The following is a 19273-nucleotide window of genomic DNA, read 5'->3' as shown; positions in this document are numbered from 1 at the left end:
CCCACTTCTCTGGAACCATCTACCAACCACGGTTCGGGGGGCAGACACCCTCTCTACCTTTAAGGTTAGGCTCAAAACATTCCTCTTTGATAAAGCTTTTAGTTAGGAACCAGCTCATAGCTCATAATTAAGATGCAATAGGCATAGACTGCCGGGGGGGGGGGGTCTGGCATGCTCGGTTGGAGAGAGGTTGGAGAGGGCGTTAAGAGAGAGGTCATTTAGGTTAGAGAGGGACCGGAGAGGGTCCCATTCCTCTTTCAAACACTCCCTCTATGTCTGCTTACTCCCTTGTGTGTTTGCTCCTGTACTCCTTCTGGCTTTTGTCTTGCAGGTCCGTGGGATCCTCAGTGTGGAGTTACAGAGACTCAGCGGCTCTGTCTCCACCCTTTTCTCTGCACACACCCAACACAGCATAACGTGGATGGCTGTTCATCATAGGAATGGGATCCACACAAGGTTCCTGCTGCTTAACAGAAGGTTTTCCTTGCCGCCATGATGAATTCATGTTGGGTGTGGGATACATATGTATGTGTATATACGTATATATGCATATGTGTGTATCCATAAAATGAAGAGTCCGTCCTTAAGACTGCTCTACTGTAAAGTGCCTTGAGATACCATTGGTTATGATTTGGCACTATACAAATAAAGATTGATTGATTGATATTGTACGCTGTGTCGTTGTGATGTGGACGTAAGCAAAGTTAAAGGTGCCCTCGATCGACATGCTAGCACAGACAAGCACAAGAGCAACAATCAAAGCGTGGGCACCTCTTCACTTTTTTCCTTTTTCCGTGAAGCCACATCTCCCCAGGATGACAAAATATCTGCTGCAGAACTTTGTAAAGTTTATCGCGCCGTCAAGCATCACCAGTCATACAGGAGTGTAGACTGTGGAATAAAAGTTGACCGGGAAATCTACAACGACTCAACAATAGCTAAAGGAGTAACCTGTGGGAAAACTAAAGCTAAAGCTTTATGTGAAAATGTCCTAGCACCCTACTCCATCCATGCGCATGTGGACTACATAAAAGAAAATGAACTGCACTATTCTCTGGCGACTGATGCCTCAAACAAAGGTACGACCAAGTGTTTCCCTATTGTCTTAAGATATTTTCACTTTGTGGAGGGCGTGCAGCATGCGCTGCTCGATTTTTACAGTGACAGCAACAAGATATATGACACGGCAGCGCATCCGAAAACAGAAAATGACAACAACAACTCAGAACAGCCAGTCAATCCTTCCTTTTGTACCATTCACTGTAGAAAGTATGAAACATTTTCTGACTTTACCTATACTGAAGGTTTGGTAACTCAGGTGTTGATCTCCCATCTTTTAAAAGCTGTCGTTTTTCCTCAAAAAAAAGTTTCTCCATCATCTCTAGCGCTGTCATTCTGACTGTAGTGTTATCCCACCCACTAGCAAGAGAACGTAGCAGCAGCAGTCACATGGCATCTATTCACTAATGTACTGTGAACTTAGGTATAGCATTTAGCATAGCATGGTTACGTGCAAAGGCAGCTCTCTACGCTGCCTTTGCACGTAAATGGTTGTCATCTTGGGGACTTGACTGCGCATGCACAAACACGAAAAAACACTTAATGGGAACGGAGGCAGAGGAGCAACGTGCCTTTGGGAGGGGGCGTGGCCTCCCTCTGCCTTACAGCAGAGTGAAAAAAAAAAAAAAGACTCCGGAAATAGCGCTGTTTAGTAATTTGGGCAATGAAACGCACAAAATGCGGACACTTTCAAACTAATTGGTACTGTAGGCTATTGGAAATGGAAAAATAAATAATTTATAACTATATTATAATTAAAACAAATAATCAAAATCTCAATTCACCCTTGGGTAGGCACTGCCTACCTTGCCTACCCTGACCACACGTCACTGACTATTTATCATTGTGCCAGTTGTTAGTGCTACTATCTTTACCCGGCAGCAAATATGTATTCCTGGTTATTGTTTTACAGAGTTTTATTGGTCTTTATTTACCGGAGATTAGTTCCTATTGGTCGGAACCACATGGAAACAGTTGTATTTATTTTTTTTTGGGGCCGAGCACCAGAAGTGGTGCAAAGGCCCTATTGTTCCCATAAGGATATACTGTATTCTTCAACCCTCACATTACCTTTATGAGGCCCTTCCCGTGGGTACAGCTTCATGAAATTTGGCAGGACCGTATAGTTTGGTGAAAAATTTAACGTGTAGTTTTTTGATGCAATTTCAGGACTTGTTAGCACCACCTACAGTTTGTAACTTTTCACTGGTTTGAGCTAGCTGGATGGCATTTCGTAGGTATATGGAGTTCACAGTGACTAGCAAAAATGTCATTTGGACCTATAGCCTAAATACAACAGGAAGTCTGCAATTTTGAATATAGCAGGCCAAATTACACACTTTTTCAAATTTTTTGGCCAAACCACACCGCCTTTAAAAGCAAACTCCTCCTAGAGTGTTCATAATTTCCACATGAAATTTAGGATTTATGTTCTTGACAAGTTGGAGACCCATTGTTCCTAAATACGGTGAGTTTATCCACACTGGCAGCAAATGGAGAATTTCAAAAAACTCAGCTGAAACTCAATCAATCAAAACTTAGTCATCTGCATGCAGTAACATGACAATTGCCGCGACAAGTCTTACTGCCCTTTGGTGGTGATAGAAAAACACTTTTTTCAATCTGCTACTTATTGTGTTAGCATTTTTCAACATATACTTCCAAAATGTACTCAGAAATGTCCCGGACAAGTGGATGATCATTTGTCAGGAAGATGAGTTTTTACGGAACACACTTCCTGTGGCAGAGCGCCATTTGCCAAAAAACAAATTGTCTTCATTGGAGTAGTTAGAAATTGTGACAAAACCTGCAGTGTATGCTAACTCATCCACTGCCATTTTAGAGCATTTTGACTGATTTTTAAAGACCCACAAAATATTTTGTACTATCACAGTCTGAAATCTGACACCAGATTTTGAAAGATTAAAAAAAAAAAAAAAATGTTTCTAGCTTGTTATGTTCTTCCATAATCAGCAGTTTAATAGAGGTTTTACACAAATCGCCAGTTACAGAGCAAAAAGCTGAGAAAATGGCCTTTTTCTAAAAAAAAAAAAAACCTGTTTTTTTTTTTTTTTTTGCTTTAGGGGCACCTCAACATTGGTTTCCTTCTTACTACAAAAACAACACTGAGACTGGGCTTTTAATGGCAAAATTATTATTTTGCTATCTGGGTGAATGGTTGAGTTGAATGGTTTTCCTACTGTATTTTGACTTTTATCCAAGTATCTCCCTCCGTCAGACTGCACACACGCAACTTCCTCCTTGAGAGGACGTGCTGAGTTGACCCATTTGGCCCATTTTTTTAAAATTATTTTTATTATTTTTTCCTCATGATCACGACACTCTCAATATTCCTCAAAAGCACAGTTATGTCAGACATAGTCTGGTCGAGTGTGCGCTGCTTTGAGCTCCAGGGAACTTCACTCTCAACTCCTGTACGATTTTCAGCCACGTAAACTACCTTGTCTTCTCTGCTATCAGCGCTAATCTCTCATCGAAAGAGCTGTTGCTATCTGCTGGCTCAATAAAATATTGTCTATAAGTAAGATCTTTACATTGAAGTTGCATAAGGCTGCACCCGTTCCCACTGAAAAACATAATTGACGTCTTTAGACATCTTTCACTCTAAGAAAAGAAAAGTTAAAACAAGCCTGCTTATGAAATTGATAAAAATACTCTTGACCCACACTGAATTTAACATATACAAACATGGTTCAGTATAGAAGGTTTTCACGGCACGTCAGCAACCCGAAGTCGCCATTTTGGAGATAAATAGCAGGATTCCAAACAGTACGCAGATGGGCAAATCCCGATTTTCGAGAGGAAATGGTGAATTATTGCCGTGTTTGTCTGTTCTAATCAGTCAGACAGTGAAAAACATGTAGAGTTTTATAGACTGCCAAAAGTTAGAATAAATCAGGGAGAGCAATGTCTGCATTTTACAGTTAGTAGTTCTACATCAGTGACATGGTCAACTCACCGTTGTTGCTGGTATGAGCCCTCGTCTCCTGTCTTGCATTTAAATCCAGCTTCAGGTCCAGTTTTTTCTCCAGGGAGTGGACATTAGAAAGCAGGATGGAAGGAAGCACAGTTCACCACTTGTCCGTCTGCGTTCTGTTTGGAATCTAGACATTTACATTTTATTTACATTACATATTTTTGTTATACTTTGTCATGCTTACTCATGTAGTTCTCTGTCATTCACTAATAATGTGTTATACTGATTTGTTGCTGACTTTGCATCTTTCAACACTTTTTTGGAAGGAGTGTATTTGTGGGCTGGGCCAGAATGGTTTATTTTACATGACCGTAAAGCATAAACAGTGCTGTTGTCAAATGACATCCTATTCTCAGTAACAATCTTCCTTACCATACTAAACACCCTTTCACTACTGGCATTGCTGTGGGGAATGCATAGCAAAGCCTTCATTAGTCTTGGCAGCAAGTGTTTGACTGAATATTGCAGATCTAAACTATACATTACAATATTTAATTCTATCAATGGGGAAGTGACTAACATCTACCTGTCCCTGGAGTAATGTTGAGGCGAGCAGCAGGGTCCAGCACTTTCATGTCCCTCAGGAGTGGGTGGTCAAGGGGAAAGGAGGAGAACATCTTCTGAAGCACTGCTTCATAGAATCTTCTCACAGATCTACAACAGCATAACAGTAAAACATGCATTAATGGCAACATTTAGGCACACTACAGCCTAAACTCTCATACTGTCAAAAGATCAAATAACTACTGTATATAACTGCTGGGTAATATACTCACTGAAAGATTTTCTTCTTGGCTGACACAGGGAGCTCTATGCTTCTCATGTAAGCCTTTGTGTCTGCTCCAATAAAGAGCTCTTCACCAGCCAACTGATGTCCTTCTCCATACTCCACCTCCCTGAGAGGTACACTCACAATGGCTGGTATGAGGTAGCCCAGGAACTTCCTGATCAGCCTGCACATCTCATCTTAAAGTCTGTGAATTTGTACTCCCTCTGACTGCAGGAGATTTCACAACAAAAATAAGTGATTTTCATTTCTATTATTCACTCGTTAAATGTTATTGATGCCCACCTGGAAGGCAATATTAAATTCAGATAGAGGCTTTAGAGCAGCACTCAGAAAAAGGAAGTAGGTCTTCACAATTGGATCACACAGATGTCTTGCCAGATCACGCACTTTGGCACTCCTCTCCACCTCCTCATGACTGTGTCCCGATGTACTATAGGCCTACTTTAACAAAGTGCAATTCATGGTTAAATTGGAAACATAGCATAGTATACTGTGTATACATCTGCTGGAGTTACCATCCTTACTTGTAGTGCATCCCACTGGTTCAACACTCTCTGAAGTCAGGTTATCAGACTCAGCCATCTCGTGCTGCAGTATTCGAGGAGCTTCAGGTGGTCTAAATCAGTGAAATCTACAAAGTCTTTGTATATTTCACAGCGTTTTGCACTGAAAGATAGAAAACATTTTTTTTGGAGGTTGGAAATGTATGTGTTTATAAGAATATCAACTGCATGCCTATTTCATTTATATGCATTTACCTTTTATCAAAGTGGGTGTATATCCCCACTAGGATGCCTTCGACTGGTACCTGGGCTGCTCTGATGCCACAGCCAGTGGCCAGCTGTACGAGGTGACAAATGCAGCCAAGGTCCTGGACGTGGGGCTGGCTTATCTTCAGTTTGCTGAGAACTGAGTTGTCTGCCTTTCATGACACTCGCATTATCAGAGTTAAAGGCTATCAGGTTCTCCCATGGGATGCCTCTTTTTCTATTGCAAACAGGAAAAACATTCAGACAAAATATAAAGTTATGATTAAATGCAAACTACAACACACATCAACACAACTGCAGTTCCCCTACCTCAATGCTTCACTCAGCTTTTCATACAGATTTTCAGCATTTCCCACGTTGCATGTAGGCATCTCCATAAATCGTGTAGTGACCTGCATAGTGGCCTCATCATAGAGTCCAGCCAGGATGACAAATTCTTTTTCTGTTTTTCTGTTGTTCGATTCGTCGCACAAAAGTGAAAAGGGCTGAGATCGACATGTTTTGGCCAACTCGTCATCCAGTTCTGCTGCTATGGCACCTGTTGAGTGAGTGCCCAATTAATATCATCCAATTTCTACCCCACGTGGCCAGTTAATAATGTTAGGTAAAAATGAATCTACAATATGTATGCAGGACATAATCATTCATACTTAATTTGACTCAATTTACCTTTGATGAGTTGCTTAGTTTTGGTTTTTCCAGCAGAGTATTTTCGTGCTATAGCAGAACACTTGTTGAAGTCGTCACAGAAGGTGAAAGCAACGTTGTTTTTGGCACACAGCATTGCCATTTTCACCTCCGCATTACTGACCTCATCTTCCTCTTTGGGATTTCTTGTCACAAATGCTGACAAATTGGAGTCTTAAAGCCACAAAAAAAAAACACCACTTTAAAAAGAAAATAAACTAATATAAGACCTCTTTACAGTTATTTGGGTCATTCAAAACTACAATCAAAATAAAAGTGAAAACAGTTCTCATGTGTGGTCTTCTGTGTTATAGTCATAAACATGCAGACTTTCACACGGACTTATAAGACACACAAGGTCCTCGGTAAACTGAACAGGCTTCATCGATTGGCAGGCACTAGGACCCTGTTTTTTGGAAGAGGTCTTGGAGATGAGTGATTCCACTCTCTTCCCATGTCCTCAAATGGAGCGGTGTTTTTCTATTTCCAAAGTTGGAGTTGGAAATGTGCCAAATTGGAAACACCATGCTAGGTTTTAATTGGACATTTGAAATGTCTTGGGCTTTCCACCACGCAGTCAGGGTGGAGGTGATCAGTGAGTATTTAAAGCAGTTGTGACATCTGAGAGTCACAGTGATAAAGGGAAGATCAGAGAGTTTAATATGTTAGCAGTCTAACTGTTCTATTTCTAGCCAGGTGCTGTAGTGTTCTTTTGGTTTTTAGCCATTCTGTCAAATATAATATTTGATTTGTTAGATAATAATGCATGAAGTCTGGGGCTTCTCGACCACCCCACATTTTTATTTTTCTGAAGAGTTGAAAGGCTTATTTTGGGTTTTTTATTCTGAGCATAGAATTTTGTAATAGCATAATCTAATCTTTGGAACCATTGTGTTGGTGGTTTCAGTGGGATCATAAAAAACTGTTTATTTTTGTTAAGATTTTCATTTTTACTGAGCTCAGCCAATTGTCATTAAGTCTGTCTGATGGTATGTCACAGGCAGGCAAGATGGTGCTGAGCATAGTCCTCTGAGGGTCAGATTCTTACAGAATGTATTTAGTCAACAGTCGAGTAAGAGTATGGTATAGTAACTATACCTACAGCTCACCTTTGGGAGACAGCACATCAGGTTATTTTATCACTGACCTCAGCTTAATGTTTTTAAGAGCATTCACATTCAGCAGACTAACTCCCTTATCTGACCAAATCAAAATCACACTGTACTCAAACAGATCAACATCAATCCAAGAAACACCGCAGAAAAACAAACTATACTCAGTCAAATCTGGCTACAAATGGAGAGAAAATAGTGTGGGAACATACCAAAATGCAATCAGGCAGCAAAACATACAAACTCTCTTAGACCGGTTCCTAGAAAAAACATTTGAACATGTTGGTGTAAACGAGGCAGTAGAAAACCTCTATAACGTTTTTTACCTTTCAGCCTCCCTATCAAACCTATCAAAGAATACCAGAACCCATAAGACTCCCCAATCACACCTAAAGAACTAGTATTTAAAATCAAATCTGGAGAAACCAAGAAAGCCTGTGGCACCGACGGCATCCTAAACTAAACGCAGCTACATAAAAATGGGGACAAGCTCAACCACAACAATTCCCATGGGATCTGTGTCAACAGCAACATGGGTAAAATCCTCTACATGATCATCAACCACCGTCTTCTTCACTTTATCACCAAAAAGTCCTGAGTAAAACCCAATTTGGCTTTTTTTTTATGTTTATTTTTTCCAGTGTTAACACACAAAAAACACAACCAAACATACACAAACACACAACAATATAATGAGGGGCTTTGTCTCAGTGTTTCTACTAAAGTCTTTCCTGCACAGCAGAGACCACTGTCCGATTTTTTTATACTGGTAGTCCATCCACTTTTTCCAGCGTTGATCATGGGTTCGTTACTTAGTTTGCAGGTACTAAGTCAGTTTTTCCATAGGGAAAATCTTTTCCACTATGGCCGACCACTGGACTTGGAGGATCATTTTTCAAGCAGTTCCTTGCCTTTTTACAAGCAAGACTCAGAATTCTAAAAAAGTAGATATCTTTCTTATGGATCAAGTCATTAGGGATCAGGCCTGGATACACAATCCGAAGGTCTCTGGGAATTATATAACATAGAATATCTTCAAAACACTGAATAACCCTATCCCAGAATGATTACAATTTCACACATGAACAAAAAATGTGTGTGATTGGCATTTGTTTGCCCACACTGTCTCCAACAAAACTGTGGAGTTATGAGTTGCTTATTTTTAATTTGAGATGTAACAAAAACATTTTTCCACCCAAATTCCCTCCACCTCCTTGAGCTCGTGGACGACTGTTGTGTTTCACAAATAGAATGCCAGTCACTGTTTGACAAGTTTGTATTCAGTTTTAGTTCCCATTTAGTCTTAACATATCTTACAATATGTATTGAATCTGTTCTGTTTCTGCAAGCTTCTATAAAGTTTAGAAACAATCTTTGATGGAGCGTTTTTGTAAGCATCAATCAGAGTTTCAATTACGTCCTACCTTCAGCTGAGATTCATAGAAGTGTCTGAATAGCACCTAAATAGGTCACCATTCTCCAGCTTAAATTCTTGTTTAAGTTTCTCAAAAGATTTAAACTTTTTTTCTCCCTATGAGTGTACAGAGAGCTGTTCTTCCCTTTTCTTTCCACTTAGCAAAAGTATTATCCATCACTCCAAGCTTGAATCTAGGGCACTGAGAAGGACATATAAGTTTATAGTCCCCTTCCAGTTTATATTTCTTAACAACTTCATCCCATATTTTGAGTGTTCCCTCTAAAAAAAGGTTCCATTTTTTTGTCAATACTTTTTTTCTACCTAGTCTTGCCTGGGGTTGACACTGCGTCACGTTCAGCTCAATATTTTTCCATCAAGGTTGGTATTCTGAAGACCACCAGCACACAAATGTATCTCATTTTGGCAGCATAAAAGTATTCTTTAGCATTTGGGAGAGCCAGGCCTCCATTCTCCCTGTTGATATAGAGAGTCTTGAATTTTACTCTTGATCTTTTACCTGCTCAACGGTAGATTCGCCCCTGTTCTCAAATTCTTTGCTGGTAGATGCCTACTGCTTCCCCGCTATTTTAGTAATAGCCTATTTTTTAAGGTTGTATTTTAGCCTATTAAGGTAAATACAAGATTACTGCAAGTCTTGTAACACAGAAATAACTTGTTGGTACAAAATAATATAATTAGCTAAAATAGCTTAATGCCTAATTTAGTACAGCCAAACTGATAGATTCACATGCTGTAGGATACCAATGACAAACTCTACCAGTGGTCATCATCACGTCATATCTATTATTGATTTTGGGTAGCGTCTAGCTTTTGTTAAGCAGGTGAGCAGTCGGCTAATTTATGCCCAGCTGTGTGGTGTTGAGACAGGCTACTTCACAACAGAGACAAATAAATGCAAGTTATTGCTTGGCAACTGAGGCTTAGGGGGCAAAAAACACAGTCCACTCGATTCATTTATGTGTTGCCTTGCTGGTGGGCAGGGGAGGAGGTGTGTTTCGGGCTGCAGCTGTGCATTGTCTGCCACCTCCGTTTGTCCGCTCTGCGCGTTCATGTTGACAGAGGTGTGTGAGGGTGGGATGGAATATTAGTGGGGGCATTATTATCACACGCTTTTAATCGACGAGCACTTACAGATGATCATGTCAGCATGGTGCATGGTCCACAAAAAAAAAAAAGACTTTCAAAAAGGCACTTGCTTGGTCCAGAGGGCAAAGGGCAGGTGCTTTAGCACCACCTAGTGTCTACCTGTGCACACCACTTACCCAAACCCAAAGTGAAATGGAAGTCTACTTGGCCCTAAACAGGAACTACATGATGGCAAAACACCTGAACACTGTGACCAATCCACAACTCAGGAAAATCATCACCCGGTACAGACTCAGCGAGCACAGTCTGGTGATAGAGACAGGCAGACACAGACAGACCTGGCCTCCCCGAGTGGTTAGACTGTGGACACACTGCACCCAGGGCCAGGTGGAGACCAAGCTCTACTTCCTGACCTCCAACCCCAGGTACCAGGACCTTAAGACACATATTTCTCCCCGATCACACACACCCACAAAGACTTTCAGAACCTGTCTGACGTGCACGAACTCCTCTACCTGCTTGTGGGAAGTCCAGCAATGTGCAAACAAGGCAGCAAGGTTCAGATTGATTAGACTGCTGTGACAGGAAAAGGTACTCTATTGACCCACAGCCACCATAGCCTTTATAGTCTCACTGTATTTATGTACTGTATATATAGATAGTCTGCCCATGCATATAATTATATACATCATATGTAGGTGTTTGTGTACATGTACTGTATGTATATACTGTATATATATATATATATATATATATATATATATATATATATATATATACTTGTACATATGTGTGTGTGTGTGTGTGTGTGTGTGTGTGTGTGTGTGTGTGTGTGTGTATAGATATATGTAAAATTCTGTACATAACATTTTCCATCTTTATAATACTTAGTTTATTGTTTTGCACAAGACAAATGTTGCTTCTTTTAAAATATATATTGTGTGTGCATTGTTTTACGTTACACTTGCTTTGGCAATGCAAACTTGTTTCTCATGCCAATAAAGCTGTTTTGAATTTAAATTGAATTGATTAAAATTCACTTCATTTACCCTTTAAAGAACCATTCCGATTAAACTCAAGTGTGCTGGTGTGCATTCAGACAAGTTACCTGACCCCCGCAGTGTCTACTAAGGAAATTAAATATACTTATGGTAAGACCATCACTGTTAAAAAAGATTTATTGTTTTTGATCTTTTTCATACAGGGTGTATGCTATGAATCTAAATTACCTCTTATCGCGCTAACTTCTGGGATTTAATCAGTGTGTGCTGGACGACAAAGCTCACTGGAGGTCAATCACTATGGCAATTAATGCTGAACGGCTAACCTGGTTGGCAGCAGGTTTGGCTCTGGCTTGAATGTTAGCGAGTCCCAAAGCCCCTCTTCCTGACCAATCAGATCTTTTAGAAAATGACCTGCCCATTGTTAAATGATCCCAGTTGGTGAAAATCTGGCAGCTGAGTTTAGGAAAGAAGATTAATAATTATGAATGCAAAATTTATCATCCAGTGGATTAATATAATAAATCTCGTGCTTTTACACATTCACAGTTTCAGCAGCTTCCTGCTTTTTCTGTAACAATAGGGTTGTCTTTGGTCTGAATTATGGATTTTAGTTATTCATCACTTTAAACTTCAGCAACCTGGTCGTTACCAAGTTATGAAGTGGATCAGATCTGAACGAGTATAAAATCTCTCCCTCCTTCTGTGCGCTGCACTAATTCACTGTTGCTCTTCACTGTCATTATGGATTTAAATTCATTTTATTTGTTTAAAATCACAAGCTGTTCCTCCATTCATTGTGAAGATGCTCAGTCTGTCAGTTCTCTCCATTGATTGATCACACGCTGCAATCTCCACCCCTTTCATGTGCACGCACACGTAGCGAAGCTGTAATCACTTGGCTTAAATTAGCATGTTGTGATCAAAGGTGATTGACGGTCATAAGACAGCTCCTGTCTGACAGGGAATGTTTGGTTAGGTGAAGCCAGCTAACAGAGATTAATCCAATCTAGATTTGTAACATAGGCACACAAATATTAGAAGCAATAGGTAACAATAAACAACAAATTAATTGCCTATTTGCCTTTAAAAGTGAGAAATATTCTAAAATCTAAGAATCTCCCTGTGTTGTTTTATTTTTTGACCCTCATTCTTAATTGGCCCATGGGGTTGAGATTATGGTTGCGGGATGTTGTTTTTTTTTCTGACTATATCTTAAGACTATTAAATATTTTAAGGAGATATTACATGCCAAAAGATAATCTTTACACTCTTGGCCTATATGGTTGAATGGCTTATAAAATGTGACCTATTTTGTCCACAGGCAACTATGTTTCTATGGATATGAGGAAACTACCACAGTTTTGGCTGGCCTACCTAAGTGACCCCAGTGACTCTGGAAGCATCCACAGCAACATTCGACAGCGCTGGCTGAGCGGTAACTTCAAGCTACTAATTCTCTCTCTTTTTTAAAGGCATTGCAGCTATTGGAGGTCTGTAGGAAATGGCTCAGTCATCATTTATTCTTGTATTTCAACAATTCACAATACACTATTTAAAAAGTTAACTTGGATTTGACTCCCCAGTAGTGAGGTAAACAAAAAATAAAAATGTCCTGCCTCTTTTCAAATATTTTAACTTTGTTATGGTCAATGGCAAAAATGTTCCCTCAAAGGTCTTTTGTAACTTCAGATATGCACTGGTGCTTTAGATTTGCTACATCACATGTGGCTAGCAGATCTTAAAGAAGCAGACATTACAATAAATAGGTACTATTATAGGCTGTTTTCAGACCAGGGCTGTCCAAAACTCACAAATGCGTGGAAAAAGGCTGATAATTTTAACACCTTGATTTTCCTGGCATCATGAGGACAGACACTTCCTGGTGCAACACAGTCTCATCCTTAACTCGTCGCATATTGACGATCAGTCAGGACCCCTTAGTGCCAGTATTCCTCAATGAAAAACATGGCGGACATCTCATATATTTTAGGGGCAAATTGCCTTATTTCAAGATAGATTGTGGCTTCAGAACTGTTTTGATGACGTTCATAGTGAGAAAAGCACACTTTACTTTCATAGTATCCATTCGGTTTGCGTGAATGATCTGTCGTTTTTTTGATACAACGAACATTCTTCTGTGGTCGCTATGACAACCTTTGGAGTCCAAAAACTGCAAACCAAAAGCAGTTTAATATCCATTCACGGGCCGAGTGGATGTTGTAATTATTTGGTTAAAACATTTCCCCTTTTCATCTCCTAACCGTGGTTGGGGACACTGGGGAGATTGTCACTCTCTAGAGCCGATCAAGCAGCTTCTCCTCCGATGTTAAATCCCGGAGACCTCCCGGTCAATAAAAGTGGAACCGTGCAGAAAGGACAGGCTGTGTTGGTTTTGGAGAGCTGTACTTTATTAACTACCTGCACTGAAAACATAAACCTCGCTACCGGTCCTGGTCGCCTTGTCGGACTGGACTCAGGACTTATGACGCAGACACACACTGACATGTAGGGCTGAAACGATTCCTCGAATAACTCCAATAATTTGGTTATAAAAAAGCTTTGAAGAAAATTATGTGCCTTGAGGCTTCATTTAATTCATATCCCAAAGTCCGTATCACGGCCGTGTATACGTTGTCTCTGGTGGCGTCATGTTTCACCCGGACTGAATTAATTGATGCTCACCATTTGCTCTCTGGCAAAGGCGGAAAACGGGGACACCAGTGGAGTGCGAAAAAAACAGAAAATGCCTAAAGTGTGGGACTATTTTACGCTTTGCAAGGAAGACAACGTAGTCCAGTGTAGATACTGTAAGATGGATCTAGCCTACCAGAACAGGACTTCCACAATGCAGCAACATCCTCACGTGAATGGTTCTTCTCCAAGCGGACTCGGAGTCGGAGCCTCAACAAGGTAATGCATTTTAACCTGTATTATGAGTTAATAGTGATGAGGCATAAGTAACAAGAGGGCGAATGTGCTAAAATCTCACTCACATAACTTTCTTCTTCATCTCTCCGGTGTGTGTGGCACTAGAGAAAGACACACACACACACACGTTCTCACTGCACATAAGGTATTTATAATAAAAATATACTAAATGAGTAAAATAAAACAAACAACTAAACAATATGTATACAAAAAGTACGCAAAACGACAACAGAAATGCACAAAAATATTCCAAATGACCCCAGAAACAAACAAAATGACAACAAAAAAGGACAAAATAACTATAAACATACACAAAAAGATACACCAAATGACTCCAGAATCACACTAAAATGGCAACAAAAAACAATTATACAAAAAAATGCACAAAAAGACAACAGAAAGTTACAAAAATACAAACACCATACACCAAACGACAAAAACATAAATGTGATTAAAAAACAACAACAAACTGAACATCCATCCATCCATCCATCCATCCATCTTCTTCCGCTTTATCCGGGGCCGGGTCGCGGAGGCAGCAGTCTCAGCAGAGATGCCCAGACCTCCCGATCCACGCACACCTCCTCCAGCCGTTCTGGGGGGACCCCGAGTCGATACCAGGCCAGCTCAGAGACATAGTCCCTCCAGCGTGTCCTGGGCCTTCCACGAGGCCTCTACCCTATCTCGAAGGGTGCGCCCAGCCACCCTGCAAAGGAAACTCATTTCGGCCGCCTGTATCCGCGATCTTGTCCTTTCGGTCATTACCCAAATCTCATGACCATAGGTGAGGGTAGGAACGTAGATCGATCGGTAAATTGAGAGCTTTGCCCCCCGACTCAGCTCCCTCTTCACAACAGTCCGATACAGCGACGGCATCACTGCTGACGCCGCACTGATCCGTCTATCGATCTCACGCTCCATCCTACCCTCACTCGTGAACAAGACCCCGAGATACTTGAACTCCTCCACTTGAGGCAAGTGGAGGAGTTCTAGACAAACTAAACAATATTTATTAAAAAATGCTAAATATGGACAAAGCTGCATTCATTAGCATATACATTTACTTATGGGTGTTTAATGAATTTGTTGTACAAATCAATGTTTGTTTTTTTTGTCCCCCACAGTAGATCACAGCGGTACATGAACAGCTTTGTCCTGGGCCATCTTTTAAAAATAAAAATATGTAATTTCCTTTATCATTTTAATTAAGTTACAAAATGAGCAACCTTGAAGAAGAAAATGAAAATGCAGGTTTGATTATTATTATTTTGAAGTGCTGGTGACGTGCTGACGTGGTGACGTATCGATCATTTCCTGTTTACGCTCTACCGCTGCTCGCAGCGCTCTACTACTGTGTTCTGCTAACTCTAATCAAACTTGTTGTCATTGATATTCTAGCCTTGAAAACACTTGTTTTAATTTTTTACCGTAGAGTTAAACGTACGAAGGTTAAGTAAAAAGCAATCTCGCCTCTTATAGGCAGTGTAATCTTTAAACCTTTAAACCTCCTTTTGTCCTTAGCTTAGCTTAGCTTAAATTTAGCACCTATGGCTTCTCTCTCCTCCCCTCCGCTCTCCTGCCCGGTGTGTCAGATGTTTAGTTACTCCTCGTCATCCTTTAGGGACAATGGTAGTTGCATAAAGTGTAGCGTACTGTTAGATATGGAGGCGAGGATCAACAATCTGGAGAAGCGGTTCCGCACCCCTGATACCAAAACCGAAGCTAGCAAGCAGGACCTAGCCGGTGCGGACCGTGCTAGAACTAGCTCTAGCTTAGCCTCCCCTCCGGCCAGCAATGAGTGGGTTACTGTCCGTGGTAAGCATAGTCGAAGGTCAAAAAGCCGCTCGGGACACCACCATGTTCACGTCTCAAACAGGTTCTCCCCCCTCCGTGAGGACAACACACCCACCGGGGAACAAACTCTGATAATTGGCGACTCCATAGTGAGAAACGTGAAGCTAGCGAAGTCAGCGGGCATCGTGAGGTGCATCCCAGGGGCCAGAGCGGGCGACATAGAATCAAATCTAAAGTTGCTGGCAAAGAGTAATCGGAAGTTTGATAGGATAGTCCTCCATGTCGGCACTAATGACTCCCGATGTCGTCAGTCGGAAGCAACCAAAGTGAACATTGAATCAGTTTGTGCTTATGCTAAAACAATGTCGGACTCCGTAATTTTCTCTGGTCCCTTACCAAATCTGACCAGTGATGACATGTACAGCCGCATGTCATCATTTAACCGCTGGCTATCGAGGTGGTGTCCAGAAAACGAGGTGGGCTTCATTGATAATTGGAGATCCTTCTGGGGAAAACCGAACCTGATAGGAAGAGATGGAATCCACCCTACTTTGGAGGGAGCATCTCTACTATCAGAAAACATGGCACAGTCACTGTTATGACATCTCATGAATGAGACCATGTTACAGGGGGGGGGAGTCCTCCACGCCCCTCTGCGCTTGCCTTAGGACAGTTTCCCTCCCATTGCTATTATGATAACTGTATTCATCGCCATGGCAACTGTTGTGATGGTGGTGAATATTATTTTATGGAGACGGTGTCTGTCCCTCGACCCATATTTCACAATGATTTTAACATAAAATCAAATAAAAGAGCTATCAATTATAAAAATCTGAAAAAAATTAAAATCTCAAATCTAGAAACACCAAAACATAAAACCATTAGATGTGCTCTATTAAATATTAGATCACTGAGATCCAAATCTCTACTAGTAAATGACCTTATCTCAGAACATAACTTTGATTTATTCTGTTTAACTGAAACATGGCTATATCAAGATGAATATGTTAGTTTAAATGAAGCCACTCCTCCCAGTCATTTAAATACTCATATGCCACGAGACATAGGCCGTGGAGGTGGTGTAGCAGCTATTTATCATTCCTCTCTCCTAATCTATCCTAAACCAAAGGCCAACTACACTTCCTTTGAAAGCCTGGTTCTAAATTTATCTCATACCAAATCAAAAACCTGCCAGCCAGTCTTATTTGCGATAATTTACCGTCTCTATCAGAATTATCTGAGTTTATATCAAACTAAGTCCTCAGTTCTGATAAAATACTGATAGTAGGAGATTTTAATATCCATGTGGACAAAGATAGTGATAGCCTGAGCTCAGCCTTTATGTCCCTAATTAATGACTATTAATGAAGCTACTCATCGTTTAAATCATACTCTTGATCTTGTTCTAACATATGGCCTTGATATTAATGAACTAAAAGTCTACCCTGAAAATCCTCTGCTATCAGATCACTTTTTAATATCTTTTAACATTATCCTAGAGGATCTCGCACTGTGCAATAAAATTGTTACGAGTAGAAATCTGTCCAATAGTGCTGTGGCTAAATTTAAAGAGGCCATTCCTGCTGCCTTAAACTCAGTGCACCATCCAATAAATAACTATGATATTAATTATAACCCCTCTCAACTGGATCTGCTTGTCGATAGCTCTGCTAGTCTACTAAAATCCACCTTGGACTCAATTGCCCCATTGAGGGAAAAAACTATTAAACGTCAGAGGAAAGCTCCGTGGTTTAGCTCTGAAACTCACACACTCAAACAAACAACCCGTAAATTAGAGAGAATGTGGCGCTCCAATAAAACAGAGGAGTCACGAATACTCTGGCAAGAAAGCCATAGTAAATACATGACAGCCTTACAACATGGTCGATCTACATACTACTCCTCACTAATTGAAGAAAATAAAAATAATCCGAGGTACCTTTTCAGCACTGTAGCCAGGCTAACACAAAGTCAGAGCTCTATTGAGCCCATGATTCCTCTAGCCCTCAGCTGTGAGGACTTTATGACATTTTTTAACGATAAAATTCATAAGATTAGAGATAAAATTAGCCACTCCCTGCCTTCACCTGGGCCTGCTGTACCATTAAATGTAAATAGGCCTAACCTAAACGGTTTCACACATATAGGACTTCAGGAACTTAACTCTATTATCTCATCCTCCAAACCATCGACCTGCCTTTCAGATCCGATCCCAACTAAGCTGTTTAAAGAAGTTGTTCCCCTGGTCTGCCCATCTTTGTTGGAGACAATAAATATATCCCTATCAATAGGCTACGTGCCACAGTCCTTTAAAGTAGCTGTAATCAAACCCCTTCTCAAAAAACCTACTCTTGATTCCAGCACTTTAGCAAACTACAGGCCTATATCTAATCTTCCTTTTATTTCAAAGATTCTTGAGAAAGTTGTGGCGGCTCAGCTCTGTGAATTTCTTCAAAACAACAGCCTGTTCGAGGACTTCCAGTCAGGTTTTAGAGCTCAACAGAGCACAGAGACTGCTTTAGTTAAAGTAACTAATGATCTACTCTGGGCTTCAGATGAAGGACGACTCTCAGTGCTGGTTTTATTAGATCTTAGTGCAGCTTTTGACACTATAGATCACTATATTCTACTAGAGAGATTAGAGAAATTACTTGGAATCACAGGGACTGCCCTAAACTGGTTTAAGTCCTACCTATCTGATAGGTACCAGTTTGTACACGTGAATAATAGGTCTTCTGTGTACACTAAAGTAAGCTACGGGGTTCCTCAGGGCTCTGTGCTAGGTCCAATTCTCTTCTGTATCTATATGCTCCCCCTTGGTAATGTTATGAGAAAATACTCTGTTAACTTTCACTGCTATGCTGATGATACCCAACTGTATGTATCAATGAAGCCAGGTGAGACAAATCAGCTATCTAAACTTGAGGTCTGTCTAAAGGACATTAGGGCCTGGATGGACCAAAATTTTCTTCTTCTCAACTCAGACACCATTGTACTGGGCCCACGACACCTTAGAGAAACCTATGCTAGCCTAACTGCCCTAGATGGCATTACTCTGGCACGAAGCACAACTGTTAGAAACCTTGGGGTTCTATTTGATCAGGACTTATCCTTCAACTCTCACATAAAACAAACTTCAAGAACTGCCTTCTTTCATCTCCGTAACATTGCTAAAATCAGATCTATCCTGTCTCAGGGCGACGCCGAAAAACTAGTCCATGCTTTTGTTACCTCTAGACTGGATTATTGTAATTCTCTTTTAGCAGGCCGCCCGAGCAAGTCGCTTAAGACACTTCAGCTGGTTCAAAATGCTGCAGCACGTGTACTGACTAAAACTAGGAGAAGAGATCACATTACTCCTGTATTAGCCTCTCTGCATTGGCTTCCCATAAAATATAGAATAGAATTCAAGATTCTTCTTCTCACTTATAAAGCCCTAAATGGACAGGCACCAGTCTATCTCAACTAGCTTGTAGTGCCATACAATCCCCCCAGAACACTACGCTCTCAAAATGCTGGACTACTCGTTGTTCCATTTGTCTCTAAAAGTAGTATAGGAGGAAGAGCTTTCAGTTTTCAGGCCCCACTTCTCTGGAACCATCTACCA

General features: G+C 40.7%; 1 protein-coding gene across 6 annotated transcripts in view; it reads left to right on the top strand.

Moving 5' to 3' along the window:
• gkup (glucuronokinase with putative uridyl pyrophosphorylase) overlaps positions 1 to 19273 on the top strand; it is a 106781-nt gene that overhangs the window by 49092 nt on the left and 38416 nt on the right. For 5 of the 6 annotated variants that reach the window (XR_003675320.1, XM_028463771.1, XM_028463773.1 and 2 more), the window contains 2 exons: positions 6094 to 6162; positions 12266 to 12379. Coding sequence is in view for 5 of the 6 variants with exons in the window: in XM_028463771.1 (XP_028319572.1) it covers positions 6094 to 6162; positions 12266 to 12379 (183 nt within the window). In the remaining variant the exon portion in view is untranslated. The remainder of the gene's footprint in view (positions 1 to 6093; positions 6163 to 12265; positions 12380 to 19273) is intronic. The other variant, XM_028463772.1, reaches the window with a different exon arrangement.

Source organism: Gouania willdenowi, chromosome 13, assembly GCF_900634775.1.
Source record: "Gouania willdenowi chromosome 13, fGouWil2.1, whole genome shotgun sequence".
Lineage (NCBI taxonomy): Eukaryota > Metazoa > Chordata > Actinopteri > Blenniiformes > Gobiesocidae > Gouania > Gouania willdenowi.
This window is presented reverse-complemented; position numbering and strand designations above follow the sequence as displayed.